The 21450-nt window shown below is 39.1% G+C and overlaps 1 protein-coding gene across 1 annotated transcript in view; it reads left to right on the plus strand.

The window, feature by feature from the left end:
• The first annotated feature begins 217 nt into the window (after positions 1–217).
• LOC104316382 (vesicular inhibitory amino acid transporter-like) overlaps positions 218–21450 on the plus strand; it is a 45020-nt gene continuing 23787 nt past the window's right edge. Inside the window, exons 1-3 of the mRNA XM_069786116.1 lie at positions 218–638; positions 10339–10468; positions 12887–13148. Coding sequence (XP_069642217.1) covers positions 218–638; positions 10339–10468; positions 12887–13148 — 813 coding nt within the window. The remainder of the gene's footprint in view (positions 639–10338; positions 10469–12886; positions 13149–21450) is intronic.

Consider the following 21450-nt stretch of genomic DNA (forward strand, 5'->3'; position numbering starts at 1 on the left):
TAAATTGGCATAAGTTAAGTAAGAATAAATGTAAGCTAGAAATAATAGTACAATTTCAGAGCAATACTCACTAAGGACAAATGCCACCAGCCTGAAACTGGGCTTCCAAGTGGGCAAATATTCTCTTTCCATCAGAAGGCCCCTCAAGAGACAATGAGGCACCACTGCTGCCTCTTTGGTTGCTATCCCTTCTTCCAAATTGCATAATTAGGCTGATATGGAAAGTAACTTGTTCTTCTCAGGAGACAAAAGGAAGACTAAGAAAAACACAAGCCCGTTGCTCACCAAGAGAGGGGACCTGGTTACACAGGACACGGAAAAGGCTGAAGTAATGAATGCCTGCTTCGCCTCAGCCTTTAGTAGCAAGATCAACCTTCAGGAATCCCAGGTCCCAGAGATGAAGAGAAAAGGCTGGAGCAAGGAAGGTGTATCATTGGTGAAAGAGGATCAGGTCAAGGAATACTTAAGAAAACTGGGCATGCATAAGTCCATGGGCCCTGACAAGATGCACCCACGAGTGCTGAGTGAGCTGGCTGATATTGCAAAACCACTCTTGATAATCTTTGATCAATCATGGCAACTGCAAGAAGTACCTGATGACTGGAGGAAAGCAAATGTCATTCCTATCATCAGAAAGGGCAAGGAGGACCCAGGGAACTACAGGCCACTACTACTCACCTCGGTCCCTGCAAAGGTGGTGGAGTAGCTAATCCTGGAAACTATTTCCAAGAACATTAACAACAAGAAAATACTCAGGAGTAGTCAGCATGGTGTCACCACGTGGAAGTCATGCTTGACCAACTTGGTAAACTTCTACAGTGAAATGTCTGGCCTGGTAGATGCGGGGAGAGCTGTGGATGTTGTCTACCTGGACTTCAGTAAGGCCTTAGACACTGTCTCCCATAAGATCCTCATAGATAGGCTGTTGACGTACGGGCTAGATGAGCGGACAGTGAGGTGGATTGAAAACTGACTGCCTGGGCAGGCCCAGAGGGTGGAAATCACTAGAACAAAGTCTAGTTGATGGCCAGAAACTAACAGTGTACCCCAGGGGTCAATACTGGGTCCAGTACTTTTTAATACCTTCATTAATGATCTCCATGGTGGGACAGAGAGTACCCTGAGAAAGTTTGCTGATGACACCAAACTGGGAGGAATGGCTGATACGCCAGAGGGTCATGCTGCCATCCAGAGGGACCTCAACAGGCTGGAGAAATGAGCTGACAGGAACCTCAAAGTTCAACAATGAGAAGTGCAAAGTCCTGCACCTGGGAAGGATCAATCCCAGGCACCACCATATGCTGGGGACCACCCAGCTGGAAAGCACTGTGGCAGAAGAAGACCTGGGGGTCCTGGTTGACACCATGTTGAATATGAGCTAGCAATGTGCCCTGGGGGGGAGAGGGAGGTGGCTAATGGTGTCCTGGGCTGCATTAGGCAAAGTATTGCCAGCAGGTCAAGGGAGGTGATACTTCCCCTCTATTCAGCACCGGTGAGGCCAGATGTGGAGAGCTGGGTGGGGTTGTTCAGCCTAGAGAAGAGAAGGCTGAGGGGAGATCTTATTAATGTATATAAATACCTAAAGAGAGGGTGCAAAGAAGACGGAGCCAGGCTCTTTTCAGTGGTGCCCAATGGCAGGACCAGAGGCAATGGTCACAAACTGAAACACAGGAGGTTCTGTCTGAACATCGGGAAACACTTTTTTACTGTGAGGGTGACCAAGCACTGGCACAGGCTGCCCAGGGAGGTTGTGGAGTCTCCATCCTTGAGGATATTCAGAAGCCATCTGGACTCGGTCCTGGGCAACTAGGTCTAGGTGGCCTTGCTCAGGCAGGGCAGTTGGATCAGATGACCTCCAGAGATCCACTTCAACCTCAAAACCCTTCTCTAATTCTGTGTTTCTTCTCATAAGAATAATTTAGACAAGAAACTTTAGAAGTTTAAAATCAAATTTGATCAGTTTAAGAAACCAATTACGTGAGAAGTTTGTGCATAGTAAGAGAAGACGAGGACTGGTGATACTGGAAGTCTCTCATTGATATGTGTCCTACTTTGAAGTTACCCTAAAAAAAAAAAAAATCAGTAATACCTCTCATTGAAAATACTTACTGATAGAGGTAGAAATGAGATACTGCAAATATTAGGAAATTATGGTGTTTAACCATGCAGTGATATGTGTGCTATGCATAATGCAGGATGCTTTTTTACCTAACAAATAATGAGCTAGGTATTTTACACACACAGCCACAAGAAATCTTCCCCATAATCAAACCATTATGTCAACTCTCTTTACATTTAATGAGCTGGTTCGCTTGGAATATACAGCAATACCCTTTTTTATGGGTAGATGCACAATATAAAGGATCTTGATAACAAAGAAAGAGCTGCAGGAGTTGGCCAAATGTGAGTGTCAGCAGAGGGACTCACTATAGGGACACACTGTTATTTCCATTCTCATTTCTAACTTCTACTGCTATCCCACCTACCTTGCTGAGGTTCAGAGTTTATTCAGTTCCCTTCTATGAATTTGGAGTCAGCAGCTGGATGTTGTACATACCCAAACCCCTCATGAGTCTTAATTATTTTATCATCTTATTGACTGACCCTAAGTGAAAAGTCATGTGCTTGTGACTCAAAGGGAATTGTGCATGAGGGTCTGCAATTTGGCAAGAAGTGCTCAGTAATTCTGTGTTTAAAATATGAATAACTTCTTTATACACAATCTTAGAAGTAACAATAAGTCTATTGTATTGTTATTACAGTGTGTTGTAACACAGCCTGTGCACCAGCTGTTCTTGTTTACAACATGAGAAAACCCTTCATCACAGAGGCTTATGTTTAAACAGAAAGCATGTCATATAATCTGCTCATGCTATAAGCATGTAATTCTTATGAATGATTATATGTGCTAACCATACTATTTGATGATCAGATAGCTCTAACTAGGTTGTAGTTGAATGAACTTTGATCTTTCATCTTATAATCTCCATATATATCTGTGCATGGATGTATATAAACAGATTTAACTTAGAAAGAACATGTTTATTATTATGCTTACTCTACTAAACAGGTAGTAAGGTGCTAATAGCACTATGTAGAATTAATTGCTTTGGTTTAATTAACCGAGTTAATTTGTATCCTCTTCTGTTTTCTCAAAATCAGCCTATTTTTTAATCTAAAAGACTGTGTCGACATATGCAATATGTAGAGTGCCCTTCTATTTATGTAATACTGATAATAAGCCACCACACAATTCCTCTTAAGTTCTCAGTAATGAAGTGCTGGCATGTGTCTGATTTTTCTCCACATGGTTTTAACGAAGAGCTTTTCAGTTTTACTAGTACATAATTAGAATATATGCATAAATCCCACTCTATTGCTCCAATGTAATTAAAGATCTTTCTTCAAGAAGAAAATTATAAAGCTTTTTTAAGCAGAGTTGCTGAAACTTGAAATCCTTGACTAAAAGCATTTTTATGCATGAATCAATCTTCCAAAATAGTTCTGAAAACAATTAATAATGGTCTGTTTAAGAGAAACCATCTTAGTTGTTTAATGTGGGAGAGGAGTTTCTCAACATTGTCTTCTGCACAACTTTTATAACAGTGTTAAGAAAAGCAAAATGTTCAGGCTTTCTGCTCACATAGAAGATGCAAAACCCCTTTGTGATAATTAGCTTAAATAAACCTCTTGACAGGTAAAGTTATTTACTTATCTGCATGCTTTATACTATATACTCCAATAAAGTATAAAGCAAAAAACTCACTCTTACTCAAAAAATAGGCATTATAGGGCTATACAAGTAATATTTACTTAAACTTCACCTCCTTTGCCCAGGGTGCAGCAAACAGAGGCAGCTAACAGACACAACACTTTGCACAGTGATTTCTGGGCTTCCTTTATTGCCTGGGATGGTTGGAGGACTTCCTGGAATTTGTCTAAGAATTCTGGGGTACCTACTGCTGAGGGAAAAGTGTGAGTACTAGAGGTTTTTGCTTCTAGCAAATTCGGTTTGTAAAAATGTCTGCTAGTCTTTCCTCCTCAAAAGGTGCTTAGACATTTTGTCTGCAACTGACTCCTGAGCAGAGTGTCAAACACCCACTGAGCTAGTGCTAGCAAAAGATCCGTGTAACTACCACACCTACAGTGCAGCAAGTAGTAGGTAGTAGTTGCAGTAGTTCATGCACAAGAGTTCATGGAAGGGAGCTGGAAGGCTGCTTAAATCAGCGTGGGTCTGCTCAATATACTTGAGCAGATGCCACGAAGCACAGTCCCTGGCATCAGCTGGAGCAACTAGTGGTACAGCAGAGGCCTCGACTCAGAGCTCTGAAGGGCAGATGTGGCCATCTGGGTCTGGGGCTACAGGAAGGGCCTGATGCCTCTCCCTGGGCTGGGGTAGAGGATAGCATCCTTGCCTGGAGCAGGGGTGCTCTGGCTGAGGGCCTGCACTGCCAACAGAAGGCGAGCAGACTGTGCCCTGTCCGAGAATGCAGAAAAGATTGATTGACAGGGTCTGCACAGAGATCCTGCAGAGACAAAGGCTCAAATCATCCAACTGCACAAGAGAAGCAACAGCCAGAGACTTGTACTTGTTTAAGCAGCAAATGAGACTTCCAAGATCCGGAAGGCTGGGACTGATTGGGGAGCAGCTCTGCAGGGAGGGCTTGGGGGTCCTGGTGGGCAGCAAACCAAACATGAGCAAGTGGCTGAGGGAGGGACCAGGGCTTGTTCAGTCTGGAAAAATGAAGGCTCCAGAGGTTCTGGGGAGAGCCAACAGCAGCCTTCCCATGCCTACAGGGACATTATCAAGAAGATGAGGCCAGGCTCTTTGCTGTGTTACGTGATGGGAAGTCAAGAGACAATGGGCATCAAATGAAACAAGAGAGGTTCAGACTGGCTATAAAGAAGAACTCTCTTCCCATGAAGACAGTCTAGCAGTGGAGCAGGTTGCTCAGAGAGGTTGTGTATTCTCCATCTTTGGAGTTTTTTAGCCTCAACTGGAAAGACCCTTGAGCAACCTTGTCTGACCTCACAGCTGACCTGACTTTGAGCAGGAGTTTGGACTGGAGACCTCCTGAAGTCCCGTCTGACCTAAATTATTCTATGATCCTATTACAAATAAAATATTTCATATTTCATGTGCTCTGACCAGTACTTGCACAAAATATGAAAATGTTGTGAAGGTTTCATATGGTAACTCTTCAAGCACAGAGATTTGAATGGCTCTGCATTTGGTACTTATATTTAATCAGAAATGCTTCTTGGCATTGGACACTGTCACTTCCCAAAGGAACAGTGTTTTTTTTAAAAAAAAAAAATCATTAAAAGATGAAAAGATGAGATAAAAAGAAATAAAATACATTGGGTTTTAATTGAGTTCTTGAAGAAAGATCATTGCTGAAAGGGAAAAATGGAAGAGGTAAGCCACCTATGAAGTTTGAGTCATTTCTAATCTAGAGAGCAGAGCATGGCAGTTTTATAGTAAGGAACAACAGCAGTCTATTCAGCTGTTTTCTGCACCTTTGTTTTCTCTGCTTATTCCGATTTAACCACCTGCAAAATTTTCTATTATTTTTAATTACTGCATACTATTTATTCTAATCTGCAGAAGTGCTGATATTTAATCTCTGTTGGAAAATACAACCAAGCTTAGCACCACAGAGCATTTGTTCACCTGTGAAAGGCAATGACAATGATACGTTTTGCAGTTCTTTCTTTTTTCATATATACTTACAATGATGGATGTCTGTGTTGTAAGACTATGTGATTTCACTATTTATCTACATATTTGAACTTTTTACCAAAAAAATTCAGCAGAACAAGAACTGAGTTAATGTGCCTTCTACCATTGTGACTAAAGTTTAAGATGAAATTTGTGTTACTTTATCAGTCCAGTAAAAGAATTATGCTTTGAGTCACTGTATAGGTACAGTTTCTGCATGAGCTGTATGACAGACTCTTGGCATATTCCCCACAATCCGAGATCCTTTTCCAGTTCTATGAAACAGGTACACCTCTACAGAACAGTGTAACCCAAGAACTGTTTAAAAAGTAAGCCTGAAAAGGCAATGCTGAAGAACTGTAAATGCTATTTATCATTTGCTATTGTAATCTTAATTTATCTCCTTTATACATCATTATGATAGTCATTTACCACATAATCACATATTTTCACCCCATCTTATCCTGTGCTCAAGGGATGGTCTCCACGTAAGAGACAGGTATTCAGAATCTCTTTTTAATCCTCATTCTCACTGTGGAACCTCATACAAAACAGAGTGCCCAACATCAAAACCACACCTTGAGCACAGAATCATCAAATTCCTACTATCCATAAGGTTATAATTTAAGAAATGTAAGCACCTAACTTTCTAAATCAATGAGAGCAAACTACTTCCAAATAAATTAGGTTTAAAATCTTGCCCTTATTTCTTTAAAAAGGAGCGAATCATTTTCTACTATAGCATTTAGCAATAGGGTTAATTACTTTCCTTTACATATATTTACATGTCTGAACAAAAGCACAGATTGTCAGCAGAAATGTCAAAAAAGCTGATGAATTTGAATGCTAAATTTAATCAGTACTTGGTGAGAGCACCAAGATGGCTATACTGCAGCAGCAGTTATTCACAAATTGAAATGAGCATTCAGGAAATGCATAATATGGGATTCACCTCACCTGCCTTCACATGACTACAGTACAGATAGGTATATAACTTTAAGCCAGCGATCACAGATTTCCTTTATATACAGAGGAGGAAAATGATCAACTTTATGGCACTGACCTGTGGCATCCGACCTACTTCAGGTGCCAGCTTTAGGCTGAGACAAACCATTCTCTAGAAGCACCCGTTTTATTCTACTGTGTATATGAAAGGGGCCTAGAAAATTTCTCTGCTGCTCAGAGAGGTATCCCATCCATATTCACTCATGTAAAAACCATGGTGCAACTCATGAAGCTGTAACTTAGTGTTGCAGTCAAGCAGAAAACACATTTCTCCATTAGCTATAAGACTATCTTGTCTCTTCTTGAGATCATCAGTCGTCTTAGCTCCGTAACGCTAATTCATTCCTAGATAGTGGTGATTTCTCTTCAGTGAACTAGCTGATGGGAAGAAATAAACCTCTATACAGTTAAGGACTACATCATAATGCATGTGTACAAATGGCCTGAATTAAGGTCAATGCCTACTTCTGGCATTTACATCTCTTGTGAGCCTTATTTGGAGACCATATATTCCTTGAGCGTCATCCCTGGGATATGTTTAAATAGCCACTCCTGATGAAGCATATCTCTGTCTTTTTCCTTGGCATTCTTTCTGATCCTCACAAATTACATTTCTTTTTCCAGCAGAATATCCTTAACTGTGAAAATTGCCAGAACTGATTCTCTTTCCTTCTATTGCAAGAAATAGAAACAATCTTAGCATATAGCAACTTTGAGAAACTCAGAAAAGGATTCACAATTCTGGTTACATAAGGAGATTTTTGTGGCATGTCTTAGACAATATTCTATGTAAATAAGTAACAAAGTTCTTCATACTATGACATCCTGTCCTTGAACACTTGATCTTTCCAGTTTCCTTTCTGTCTGTAAGCCTGTTCTTATTTTCTCTTACTTACACCATGCAGATGTGTGTTTCTTACAATCCTCTTTCCTACTGTTTTCTTTATCCCTCCACTATTGGCTTAATTCCTTTCATGTCTCTTAGGCTTTGAATAGCTCCTTCTTCTTTGACAACAGTTGTCCTCTACAAATTCTGGCCAATGATCAAGTTCTTTCAAGAAGCTTTCCAGTACTGATCTGTTCAATGTTAACCACTTCATTCTTTCCTTTTTGTTTTAAATTGGTATCACACTAATTCCTTCTGTCTGGATTAGAGTTTATCTTCTTAGGGGAGGGACCTTATCCTTCATGCACTTCATGCATGCATTTACAGTCATATATATTTGCATGCATGAACATATTTTTGAATAACAAAAGAGCTGTCAGAGTAATATGCATTGAGCAAGAAACAACACAGAAAACCTTACAGAAGCATACAAATACATTTAAGTGATTGCAAAGAAACCTTTCCACAAACATACAATCAACTACTGATACTATCTTTCATCATGTGCTATGCCTTCTCTGTGTCTGGTTTCCAAATTTGTATAATTGGCAGAAACACCTGGAGAAGATGAATTTTGGTAAGAAACCTGAGCATTCATAAGAAGTATCAGTTACAAGTGTGAAAAAATGTTGCAAATATTTGTATTAGGGATCCACAGTACCAAAACTGAAATCCTTATTTCACTACAAAAAAAAGTGCTCATCTCAGTCACCATTAACCTACACAAGGCAAAGGGTGGATGGATAGTCTGTGATATTTTTTCTGGATATGCCTGTCAAACTGAACACTGTTTTGTTTCAGGTATTTTTTTCATTTTACACCATCATCTCTGTTGTAGTTTAAAGTCATTAAGGCAGCACTGAAAGCTAGACTAATACCAAAAAAAGAGCTTCTTTACCAAAAAGGACCCTATTGAGCTTGTGCTGGAGAGTAGGATAGTCAGGATGTACCTAAACTGTGCAACATGGGCACTCAGCAGTGCACCTGCATTCCTAGTCACTCCATCATACAGCTTCATGGTTCTGTGGAAATACACTACAGATCTGTCTTTGTTTAACTCTCAAATTTTCATGCTCTTGGACCCAGGTTTATACATAGGCCTAGTGCATTGACGTGGAAACACTGAAAAAGCCCTTCAGTTGTAAACCGATTCCATTATGGGAAGTAATAGCAGTTGTGTATGCTCTAAGCAGACATTTGCTCGATAGAAAATGTCTTACATATCTAGAAGTGCTGTATTTGCCCCAGCTAGCCTCATGACTAGGAATGGTGACTGCTTAAGATACCTTTTTTGTGGAGAGAGATCTTTTCCCTTGTGAAAGAGTATACTAAGCAGCCATGACATGCTTCTACCCCAGTACTTGAACCAAAGCCATGTCCCACAGCAAAAGTGAGATTATAAGGAAGACATAGGATTGACCATTATATAAAAAATTCTGTCAATACACTGCTATGTAAGATAAAAGCACATGGGGTTGAGAAACTATTTTGTTGTCCTGCTTTTCACTGCTGTTCTGAAACACTGTCCTTGAAGGGTATAACTGAAGGATCCTACAGTCAAACAGATTTTGAAGAAAACATGGCCAAAGCAAGCAGCAGCTCTGAAGACGTAATTCCCTTGGGCATAAGCAGCTGCACTATGAAATTCTACTGACCAAGATGTCTTTTCCAAGCCTATCCACCCACTCTTCCTGTTCCTGAAATTCAGCCCTCTCAAGCTTATGAATCACAGTGACAGTCTGCTACTTTACAAGGAGAAAATTTTAATCTCGGTTTAGGTACTGAAATAGAAATAGGTGTATAGGTGACAAGGACAATGATAACCACACTTATGGGCCTACCATAAATCAGGAAGTTTTTCCTAAGACGAGACATAAGGTTTAACTAAACTTAAAATATTAGCTTGTATGGATAAAGAACATCTGTAGAAAGAATGTCTAGCACAAGTAGTGCATGGGAAAAATTAAGAACTGTACTACCTTTTGACTGAGTCCAGTTCTCATTTCTTGCCTTTACTGTTTATTTCGGATGGCCCAAAAGTAACAATAAATATGAAATTTGCTGCAGTCATCTAGATGGCATTTTAATGCAATAATAAAACCAGATTTGATATATCTTCCTTCGCTCATTATTTATGTCAGTGAAACAGCCAGTAGATATACAGTGTTGTAACTAAGAGCATAATTTGTCATACTGACTGCAAAAACCAAAGCTGCAGGTAATATATAGAATGAAAACTCCATGCCCAGTAGGCAAAGAAGGATGGACTTCCAGATTGTCAAGTGTCTGTCTGTCTTCTCTTGTTAAACTGTAAGCCTTTCATAAAGAAGCTGTCTCCTACTATTTGATTTTAAGACACTTAATCCAAAGGTGGCTGCTAGGATCTCTATGCAGTATTATCAATACACAATAATAAATATTGTACAATGATAATCTGTGTTGTCCTGTGCTGTAAGTCAGAGATTAATAATGATATTTCATTGAAACAAATAGTCCCAACAGTATACCAAGCTTGGGAGATTTAACATAAATATTTTATTAAATTCAGATATTTCTGGAAACATATAAACTTACTTGCATTTGTATCTGGTAGTCAGTAGGGAAGCAATGAATTTAAACCAACTAAAAGTTATATTTTAAAAGAGATTTTACATTATGTTTGAAGTTTTTTTGTGTAAATGTGAAATAACATTTTTTACTATTATTTAATTTTTCTGACTTCCAGATGCGATGCATCTGGCAGATAAGAAATCTGAAGATGGGATTCTTTCAACTGCTGTCAGAGGGCCTTGGATAAAACTGGACAATTCCTCCCTAACCGTGTACAGGCAAATTAAATGGTCCTATATTCAGAGGTATCTCTCTGTTCCTAAACTTGCTTACACTTCCCTTGATTAAGATAGCTGCATGAAACCGTGACTAATTTACAAGGAAAACCAAACTAACTTAAAAAAACCCAAACAAACAAACAAAAAAACCAAAAAGCAACAACAAAAAAACCCCACCAAAGAATAAAACAAAAATCCCACCAAGCAGCAGTGGTTGCTGTCTCAATAAATTCTTTTAGACAGAAAATAAATTCTACAAACACCAGATAAACAATGCAATTTCTTATGTAATGCATCATTTGTAAATGAACAACTTTTGTATTTGATTTAGTTCAGTTCCTCGGGATGTTAAAATTGTTCTTATCTGTATTTAATTAATAAAAAATGCCTTTTTAAATGCTAATTGTGTCCCCCATGAGGCTACACCTTTCATGAGATAAAGTCAATGACAGCAAAGTGTTTCTGTGAAGAAATGTAAACATCTGCAGAAGTAATGCTTAAGAATAGACTGAAAATACATACTAATATTTACCACTTCCCATGGTTCCATTTGTGTATCTCAGACCATTCTGTATATATATTAGGAAAATCAACCTTGTAATTTTTATGTTATTAGTTTCACTCCGTAGATATTGTTACCAGGTTTACTTAATGTGAGTAGTATATACACCTATCATAGAGCAGTTCCCCTCAGAAATCTGCCTGAAGCTTTCTGTTTGAATGGCTTTGATGAGAGAAGGACTAAACTGAGGTCAAAATTTGCTGTAAAAAACATAGTTGTATTTTCAAGCACCTTCCAGGTCACTCCAGGAGGTCATTATATGTTTGTGAGATTGCTAGTGACATTGACTTCCATCTTCAGAAATACCAACAAAAGGATATTTTGACAAGCAAGAGCCACTTGTTGACCTGAGCTGAACAACATTAGCAGATTTCACAATGTGTAAAAGAAATACTCTAGAACATCCAGCAATAAACCCATGGACATGGCACATACAGGTGTCAGTGATGAGGCTTGAACAAGGTAGACACAGGAACATAATTCTGTACTGGTGGTATTTCTGAAATATTTTAGAACAGATGGATAAAATGTGGAGAGCTTCAGAATATTAGTTATGTGATGAGAGCAAGACCAATTTCAGTGCCTGATCAGAAAAGACAGAACAGTGAAGGTTGTCTCCACGTTTATTTAATCCTGAGCACATAAGAAAAAACAGACAAGGCCTGCATGAAGGATATTTCATTTTGAAAATGGGCAAGACCTAAGAGTTACTAGTGAGACTGCAGTTCATATCTATCTGGCAGAAAAGTCATCAGTTCAGAATTCTAGTTCAGAAATATAAGCTCCTAAATTTGTTTTGAGATTTCCTGAAACTTCAGCTAACAGGAAGGATGTGCTAGTGCAAGCAAGGACTGTAACTGATCTCACATGGTCCAGTTCAGATCCATTATAAGCAAATACTTTTTTTCAGCTTGATCAGCAGTGTTGTACCAGTTATTCAATTGTTAGTGCAGAAATATAACCATTAAAACTCAGTCATCTTAATAAAGAAACAAAGAGGGAAGAGGAATGTAGGGCAGGCATGGGAAAAAAAACAAAGGAAAATGGGCATAAATAATCGTATAACTGTGCAACCCAACTCTCTCTCTTTACCTTTCTTTCACAAATTCCATGGGCCATGCAAGGAGAGAGGAGGATACTTTTGTAAATATTATTTTTCAGATTTTGCAGTGTGAATAATCATAATGTATCACCATTTACATCCATACAGTAAACATACAATCACAGCTCTATTTCATTCCCTTAACTGTCACTAGCAACTGTGAGTTATAGTTATGAACAAGCTACTTTTTTTTTCTTGCAACTTTGAGCTTTTTAAAGAACATTTTTAAAGTTCTACTGACCTCTGTAGACACTAAAATACAGAAGAAAATTCTCACATCTGGAAAAGTGAACTTGTTTACATTCATTTACTTAGCAGTCAGTCCATCAGCTCTAGTTTTTAACGAAGCATTTTTTTTTCTTTTGGCAGAACTACTTATTTGTATTAGAAACATGCATAATTTCCAGGAAGAGATTCTTGCAGCCACCTGTAGATGCTCCATGAATGACTGATCTAAGTAGATACCATAGGTAAAAGGGAAAAATATTTGAATTGTAAATTGCAGCTTGCAGACTACTAAATCTCACTGCAGACTACTCTGGGCAGTATGTTCAAGACCCAGGAGATATTTCTTTAGCTGGTATTTGAAACTAGCACAAATAAATGAACTAAGGACAACAAACTCCATTAATCATAGCTACAGTATCAAGGCTAACCTAACAAAAGGATTAACAATGTACAACTGCTGAAAAATATAAAGACATGTAAGGAAAGATTTTACTTTAATATTCAGGATGGCTCACCTGAAGCAGACTTTTTCATCTCTTTTCAACTGCTTTAGGGAAACACCGTGTCTCTTTTGGGGAATAGCAAGATGGGACAGTTGCCTAGACACTGATGAAGAGCATGTGAGTTTTGCTAGAAGAGATGAACTGAACTTAGCTCACAGTGAGGAGAGAGAAGAACCAGATGGACCCCTGAACTTCGAGCTTCATGTTTGCCACCAGGATCCAGAATACAAGTCCCCGGCTCCACTGCCACATGCCCAGGTCAAACTGATCACCAGCTGGGAAGCAGGATGGAATGTAACAAATGCCATTCAGGTAACCTTTTACTTCCCCACTCATTACAATCATCATTTGAAAAACCTGCTCATCAGTTAGCCTGCTTTATTTTACTTAACTGTACCATCATTTTGCAATATTCTAAAAGGTTTCTATGAATTTATCAGTAACATACTTCAACCTTTCTGCATACAATTAGCACTCTGAAAATAAAGTTTCTGAATAAAAGATAGATATGTTAGCTAAAGTTTAAAAAATCTTTAAACTAGGTGAAAATGAAAAGGTGGTGATTGCACCTGTTTTGGAAGCGCAGACATTATCTTTAATATCTTTGAATTCAGTGACGGAGAAGTTTGATAGAAATGTGAGGTAAACATCTAATAAAAAGAGCCAGACTGACGTCAGACATAAATTTACTGACATGTAAGTTAGACTAGATATAAATTAGAGCATGAAGCACAAGATTGTAATAATACTTGTCAATGTTAAAGAAAATAGTCAAGTTGAAAAGACTGAAAGCATTTGGTCCCAGCATCTTGTGTGGAATTTGAGTATCTTTCTGAATCCTTAAATTTAGAATTAAATGTTTCAGATTCTTTTTCTCACTTTTCATGATTCATTTCCTTACATAATTCTATCATTGCCACTAACTTTCTGTCTGACATGGTAAGAAGAAAGCAGTATCCACAGACACATCTAGTCCCAGTAACTGTTACTTAAACACTTTTTATGCCACTTTAATTATAGAAATATAATCTTTCCAGTGTCACGCAAGTCTGTGATTATGCTGATGAACATTTGTTTATGTATCCAGTTCATCCCATAGCTCTGCAAAGAAGGAGAAAAAGGACCTCTTTCTAATCCTGCTGTATTTTCAAACATGAGCACCACCACGTGAGAGCCAATACAATAACAGGGCAAAGTAGCATATCATACTCAGAAAGCGTTCAGCTGTAAATAAAAGCATCAAGTCCTAAAATACCCCAACTACATTCTAGTAACACATTTTCTCTTCAGTCTCCCTCAGCAGCATTTAGTGAGGACAGGAGTCTGGGATGAGAGCCCATTGTTGTCTCTGTGAGTTTTGCCTTTGATTTCACCTAAGCCAAGATTTCATTCTGAAAGTCAATTTTGTCAATATTTGCTGTATGACCTTTTGGCAAGTCACATTCTCTCTCACCCATTGTTTTCCTTTCTGAAAAACAAGTAATAATGCCTCTGTAAATACATCACAGTGCCTAAAAATTTCTGAATATCGTTATGTACACAATTACTATTAATTATTAATATTATAGCTTCCAGTTAAAAAATAGACTGATAAGACAGTGTAAAAACACAAAGATACAGTTGCCTATTTAAAAACAGGACAAATTTAAGCTAAATTATCCAATCAGATCAGTAACTATGGTCTTAGTCAAAACTCTCAGCATGCTGAGTGTTGCATACTGCTATTGGATCTCATTTGGTCAAATATTTTAGAAATCACTTAAAAGAGCAGTGGTCTACACCTGTATTGAGCTTTCCTCCTAAGGCAGGCTGAGGATGGCAAAGCCTAGGAGCAGCAGTTTCATTAATAATACAGCCAAAGTGTCCTAATGACACATTGTGAAACTGTGTGCATATGTGAACACGTGTGCATCTATGTACACATGTGTGTATTCTTCCTATTTCCCAATACCTTGGCATTTGGTTTAGGGACAAGGGTAGAGAGCAGAGAAAAGGAAGGGGAAGGGCAGGAGGGGAATGGAGAGGAGAGAATTTTGAACAGGCAACTGTCAGTAAAAAATAACAGTTTGAAAAAAAATTCTATGAATAGCTTTGAAGAGAAAGAGTTGTGAACAGAATGATTAAAACAATCCAAACATTCTTCACTGGTGAAGACAATCTATGCTAAAATGACAGTTGGTTTTGCCCTACCCAGAGGAAAGGGCAGAAGTGTTTTGCATGGCAATTAGAGGTAAATATTTCAGCAGAATTCGGAAGTGTTCTAAACAATTATTCTGGTGAATACAGTTAGTCTAAAAGTGAAATTATTTCACAATCCAGATTTATTATAGGAACAATTAATTCTTTGCTTTCTGAAATTAAATACAAGGGCTTTCTTACAGTGTTTTAAATGCAAATATTTGCACATGTTTTCAAACAAACAGGTAGAGATTTTTATTTTGGTTTTGACTTCAACTGAAAAAATATGCACTTTTGGAGACGATACTGTATGTGTAAATGATTGCTTCAGACATTTAAAGTTTCCAGGGAAACATGCTTCATATCCCAACACTGCACAGACAAATGGAAACCTGTATCCAGTTAATCTAGGTAAGGACAGAGACCATAAAGCTGAGTTAATTCAAAAGGGAAAAGGAACAGCTGGCAGAGTGATGCAAGTTGCATTTGTTTCTATATCGCAATGAAAGGCCAACAAATTTTGTACTGACTTCTACAGTAGTGCTGGATAGTTAAGCAAAGCAACAGTCACAAGGAAGAAGGTATTTAAATTCTAATGGTACAGCATTTCACAGCAGAACCAAAGGACAGTAAAGTCTATTTATTTGCCAGCCACATGCAGGAGGATTGTTGCAAACACTACAGAGAATGTTTGTCCAAGAAAGAGAAAGCCAAAGTAAAAGAAAAAGGCATTCAGTCTATAGTATCAGTCTATAGTATCATGAAGGCGTACAAGACAACAAAAAAATGGAGAAAAACCAAGAAAGAGAAAGGGAAGAAGTGAAATAATGTTCATCTCAGCGTAACTGTAATTTACACCATTGTGAGTCTATCTCCACTTAGGTCTAAGGAGCACAAACAAGTTTTAACAGTGCAAAAAAGTCAAGCACTTTATCAGACAGCTCCAAAGTGCTTTCAGTATTATGATGCTTGTACAATCTTTAAAACAGAATGTAATATAAGCACACAATTATTCCCTGCACTTTTGGTAAAACATGGTGTATCAAAGCATACTGAATGTGCCATTAGATCCAATGCATCTGATACTTAATGTGGCCATCTTTTGTCCCTGTCTTTTGCAGAGATTAGGTTGTACAGAGATTAGGTTGTGCAGAGATTAGAAATGCCTGCAGCAGAGGCAGTTTTCTTGTTTCGTGATCAGAATAACACAACAGGGTGCTTGTCTCTTGTAAGTGCTTGAAGGAATGGCAATAATGCAATTATAATAAATAATAATTATTTTAAAATGCATCAATAATAAATTAATAATTATTACAGTAGTGATCATAAATATGCTCATTATATTTTATTCTGTAAATTGTACATTAGCTTAGAAAAGACTCAACACTTCGAAAATCACCATTTTTAAAAATGAAGGTGTATATCTGTATATCCTTCACGGTGTGCCATTATAGATACATTTCCATATTGGGTTCCAATTTGGCTCATTTTTATTTATGTTACTCTAAAAGATTCACTTGAGAATATCTCATAGTTAATATTTAGTTTTCTATAATGTTTCCTCTGAGTTACTTGCCTTCATCTCCCTGGTATAGATTGAATCTTTAGAGTGCTTACTGAGTATCAACAACTCCCAAAGACTTAAGTGGAAAACACAGTGATGCTGAGAAACAGAATGAGCAGACATGCCCCTAAAGATATAAAGGCAAACATCTTTTTAAGGCGTCTAAACACCCCTCCCATTAAGCTTTACTGACACCATATTTAAGCATTTTCTAAATATAAATATGTACGTGCTTTGCTTAGAAAGCTAAATGTTTTCGCCATCAGGTCATTAGTTGTACCACAATACAAATCTTCTCACCCTCATCCTTAAATAATTTAGTCACATTTAACTAAATAATCACTTGGATCTTAACTGCAGTACTTGATCTTAAGTATTTATTTTCCAGACTTGAGAACAAGGGTCAATCCTTTCTGGTGCTCAGAGCAGTAACTTCCTTGAATTAAACACTGAAGCTAAAGTCATACTCCGATCTAAGTTATAGATATCTGAGGGAAATAAACTTCTGCATTTCATATGAAGAGGTGGTACTGAGAATTAAAGGGAGATGCCCGATGCCGATATCTAACCTAGGACCAGTAAGTAATTCAAGTTTCCAAATGGAGCTGGTCAAAAAATAACAGCAAAAAGCAAAATTCCAAGAGTGTAGGACTACTGTGGTGCACATAAAAATGCCAATTAATATGATTTTAGCTGAAATGCACCTGCAGTACTGGCCAAATTTATTTTTCATAGGTTTGCAACCACAAACCCATATAGCCACAACTGGAGACCCAAAAAAAGCCTAGAGCTTGTTGAGAGCCATCTAAACTCAGATCTGTTTCTCCTATGATAGAATGTCACCATTATGCAATGCAATTGATAAAAAATGTATTTTAGGGAAGAAGACTCTGTAACTAATGTTTGTGCCCTGGTTTTCTCTTTGGATTTTCTCTTGAGGGAAAAAAAGATTCCAGGCATACATTACTACTTCATATAACCTTTTATTTCAGCTCAGATGCTGCAGTAGATTTCTTTAGTTTTGTGCACATATTCATATAGCACAGAGAAGGCTGCATACAGGATATATATTCTCTCTATTCCCAACCCTACTTTCTATCACAAAAGCTTTTTATCAAAAATGTGTTATCCTGCAACAATGAAATTATATCTATTTCACAGAAATCTCTTTATTTGACATGTAAGCACTGTGCAGTGGACTGATTTTGAGTTAACTAACTGTCATTCCCATAAATCTCGTTAGAGAATGCACTATATCAGTCTACTTTTCCCTTGGTCAGCTGCAAATACTAAAAATGTTATGAAGCCAGAACTCCTAAACATAGAGAGGTGTCTCATCTAAAATTGTTTCTTGTTCCAGGAAGAAATATTTAGATTGTTCTCATGGGATTTAAGTTGCTGTTTTGTAGGTTTTGCATTTTATGTTGTTTGTCACATCATCTGGGCAATGAACAGATGGAGGGAGCATTGAATGGATTTACATCAGTATATTCTACTGTAACTATTATGGAAATGTTAGGAGTGGCAAATCAGTTTTCCATAGCCCCTTTGTGTCAGATTTGCCAGCAAACAGGAGCTGTGATATAACATAACTACTCCACAAATTATTCCCTGGACATGCAGACTAGTCCCAACATATTGGGCATTGGTTCAGAAAGCACCATACTAGCTCTTGAAGCATCCCAGAAACAAGTACATGGGTTACACAAGTAATGGATATAAGTATTGCAATTCTTGCAGCCTTCTAGATGTTAAAATGACATATTAAAAATCTTTAGAAGTTAAAGCAGTGTCGTGGTTTAACCCCAGTTGGCAACTAAGCACCACACAGACCCTCACTCCCTCCCCTCCCCGGTGGGATGCAGGAGAGAATTGGAAGGGTAAAAGTAAGAAAACTCATGGGCTGAGATAAAGACAGTTTAATAGGTAAAGCAAAAGCCATCCATGCAAGCAAAGCAAAACAAGGAATTCATTCACCACTTCCCATCGGCAGGCAGGTGTTCAGCCATCTCCAGGAAAGCAGGGCTCCATCACGTGTAACAGTGACTTGGAAAGACAAATGCCACCACTCCGAACATCCCCTCCTTCCTTCTTCTCCCCCCAGCTTTATATGCTGAGCACGATGTCATATGTTCTGGAATATCCTTTTGGTCAGTTGGGGTCAGCTGTCCCAGCTGTGCCCCCTCCAAACCCCTTGTGCACTCCCAGCCTCCTTGCTGGTGGGGTGGGGTGAGAACCAGAAAAGGCCTTGGCTCTGTGTAAGCGCTGCTCAGCAGTAACGAAAACATCCCTGAGTTATCAACACTGTTTTCAGCACAAATCCAAAACATAGCCCCATACGAGCTACTATGAAGAAAATTAACTCTATCCCAGCCAAAACCAGCACAAGCAGTCCTTAGAGTATGCTTGCCTGAACCATGGGCCCCAAATGGCATTTCCTAATAGATGTGTTGCAAGAGATACAGGAGATGTCTCTCTCTCTTTCTCCATAAATGACTGTAATAGCCTCAATAGTTTGGCTATAACTGATATACAATGGTCTATAATTTATGATCTTGCTGTTTTAAGCTTACTACTTGTCGTGGTTTAACCCCAGCCAGCAACTAAGCACCACGCAGCCGCTCACTCACTCCCCCCCATCCAGTGGGATGGGGGAGAAAATCAGGAAAAGAAGTAAAACTCCTGGGTTGAGATAAGAACGATTTAATAGAACAGAAAAGAAAAGACTAATAATGATAATGATAACACTAATAAAATGACAACAGTAGTAATAAAAGGATTGAAATGTACAAATGATGCACAGGGCAATCGCTCACCACCCGCCGACCGACACCCAGCCAGTCCCCAAGCGGCGAAAAACCCTGCCCCCCACTTCCCAGTTCCTAAACTAGATGGGACGTCACATGGTATGGAATACACTGTTGGCCAGTTTGGGTCAGGTGCCCTGGCTGGGCATGAGAAGCTGAAAAATCCTTGACTGTAGTCTAAACACTACTGAGCAACAACTGAAAACATCAGTGTTATCAACATTCTTCACATACTGAACTCAAAACATAGCACTGTACCAGCTACTAGGAAGACAGCTAACTACATCCCAGATGAAACCAGGACAGTATCCACCCCTTATTCTATACCATTGACGTCATGCTCAGTTCCCATACCTTTAGTTACATTCTGATCAATCACCACCACCTTTCCATCCCTTTGAGACATATGAACAATGATATATATATATATATAAGTATACACACACAGAGATATCAGTTCTTTAGTTCTTTATGTTCATAAAATGTTTGTTGAGTTCATTTAGTTTCTGACTCTGGGCTCCATCTGTCATACCAGTCTGTCTGAGCAGGAGGGATGGTGCAAAGTCCTCTCAGTCGGTAGAGCAGAATTGGGCTTCAGTGCGGTGTGACGAGCAGATGACATTTGACGCAGCAGGAGGATGGTGTGCACCGTTGGATTGTTGCATGCTGGAGTCAGTTCTGGATCCACCTCTACTGCGCTTTGCTCAGTTTTATCACAGTTCTTTCTTGCTTGATCCAAGTGATTCTTACTATAGTATTATGGATATAGCATATAACAATTATAGTAATGATAACATACAGTAGCAGGATTATATAGCAACTAATATCATACAGTTTAATTCTGGCTATTTTCACCTAAAATCAAATCCCCTTGAGGCACACATCGGACTTCCCCATCTTTTCGCATCACCCACCAAGTGCACCCAGGCCCTTGAGCAAAAGCAATCCCACGAATGGGTTTACCTTTGCCTGAGGCAGGAGTAACCCAGACTGTTTTCCCTAACATGTTCTTCATGTGCACTACAGGGACTTTATCCCCTTCTACAGTATGTAAAAATTCTGATTGGGCAGGGCCACTCCGATTGGCAGATCCTCTGGTGTTGACTAACCAGGTGGCTTTTGCTAAATGTGTATCCCAATGTTTGAAAGTTCCGCCCCCCATTGCTCTCAATGTAGTCTTTAACAGTCCATTGTATCGCTCAATTTTCCCAGAGGCTGGTGCATGATAGGGGATATGATACACCCACTCAATGCCGTGCTCTTTGGCCCAGGTGTCTATGAGGTTGTTTCGGAAATGAGTCCCATTGTCTGACTCAATTCTTTCTGGGGTGCCATGTCACCACAAGACCTGCTTCTCAAGGCCCAGGATAGTGTTCCGGGCAGTGGCATGGGGTACAGAATATGTTTCCAGCCATCCGGTGGTTGCTTCCACCATTGTAAGCACATAGCGCTTGCCTTGGCGAGTTTGTGGGAGTGTGATATAGTCAATCTGCCAGGCTTCCCCAAATTTATATTTCAGCCATCGCCCTCCATACCACAGGGGCTTTAACCGCTTGGCTTGCTTAATTGCAGCACATGTTTCACATTCATGGATAACCTGCGCGATAGTGTCCATGGTCAGGTCCACCCCTCGATCTCGAGCCCATCTATATGTTGCATCTCTTCCCTGATGGCCTGAAGTATCATGGGCCCATCGAGCCATAAATAGCTCACCCTTATGTTGCCAGTCCAGGTCCACCTGAGACACTTCAATCTTGGCAGCCTGATCCACCTGTTCGTTGTTTCGATGTTCTTCAGTGGCCCGACCCTTGGGTACGTGAGCATCTACATGACGTACTTTTACAACCAGATTCTCTAGCCGGGACGCAATATCTTGCCACAGCGTGGCAGCCCAAATGGGTTTACCTCTGCGCTGCCAGTTGCTCTGCTTCCATTGCTGTAACCACCCCCACAGGGCATTTGCCACCATCCATGAGTCAGTATAGAGATAGAGCACTGGCCACTTTTCTCTTTCAGCAATATCTAACGCTAGCTGGATGGCTTTCACCTCTGCAAACTGACTCGA

The sequence above is a fragment of the Haliaeetus albicilla genome, chromosome 7, assembly GCF_947461875.1.
Source record: "Haliaeetus albicilla chromosome 7, bHalAlb1.1, whole genome shotgun sequence".
In the NCBI taxonomy this organism is placed as follows: domain Eukaryota; kingdom Metazoa; phylum Chordata; class Aves; order Accipitriformes; family Accipitridae; genus Haliaeetus; species Haliaeetus albicilla.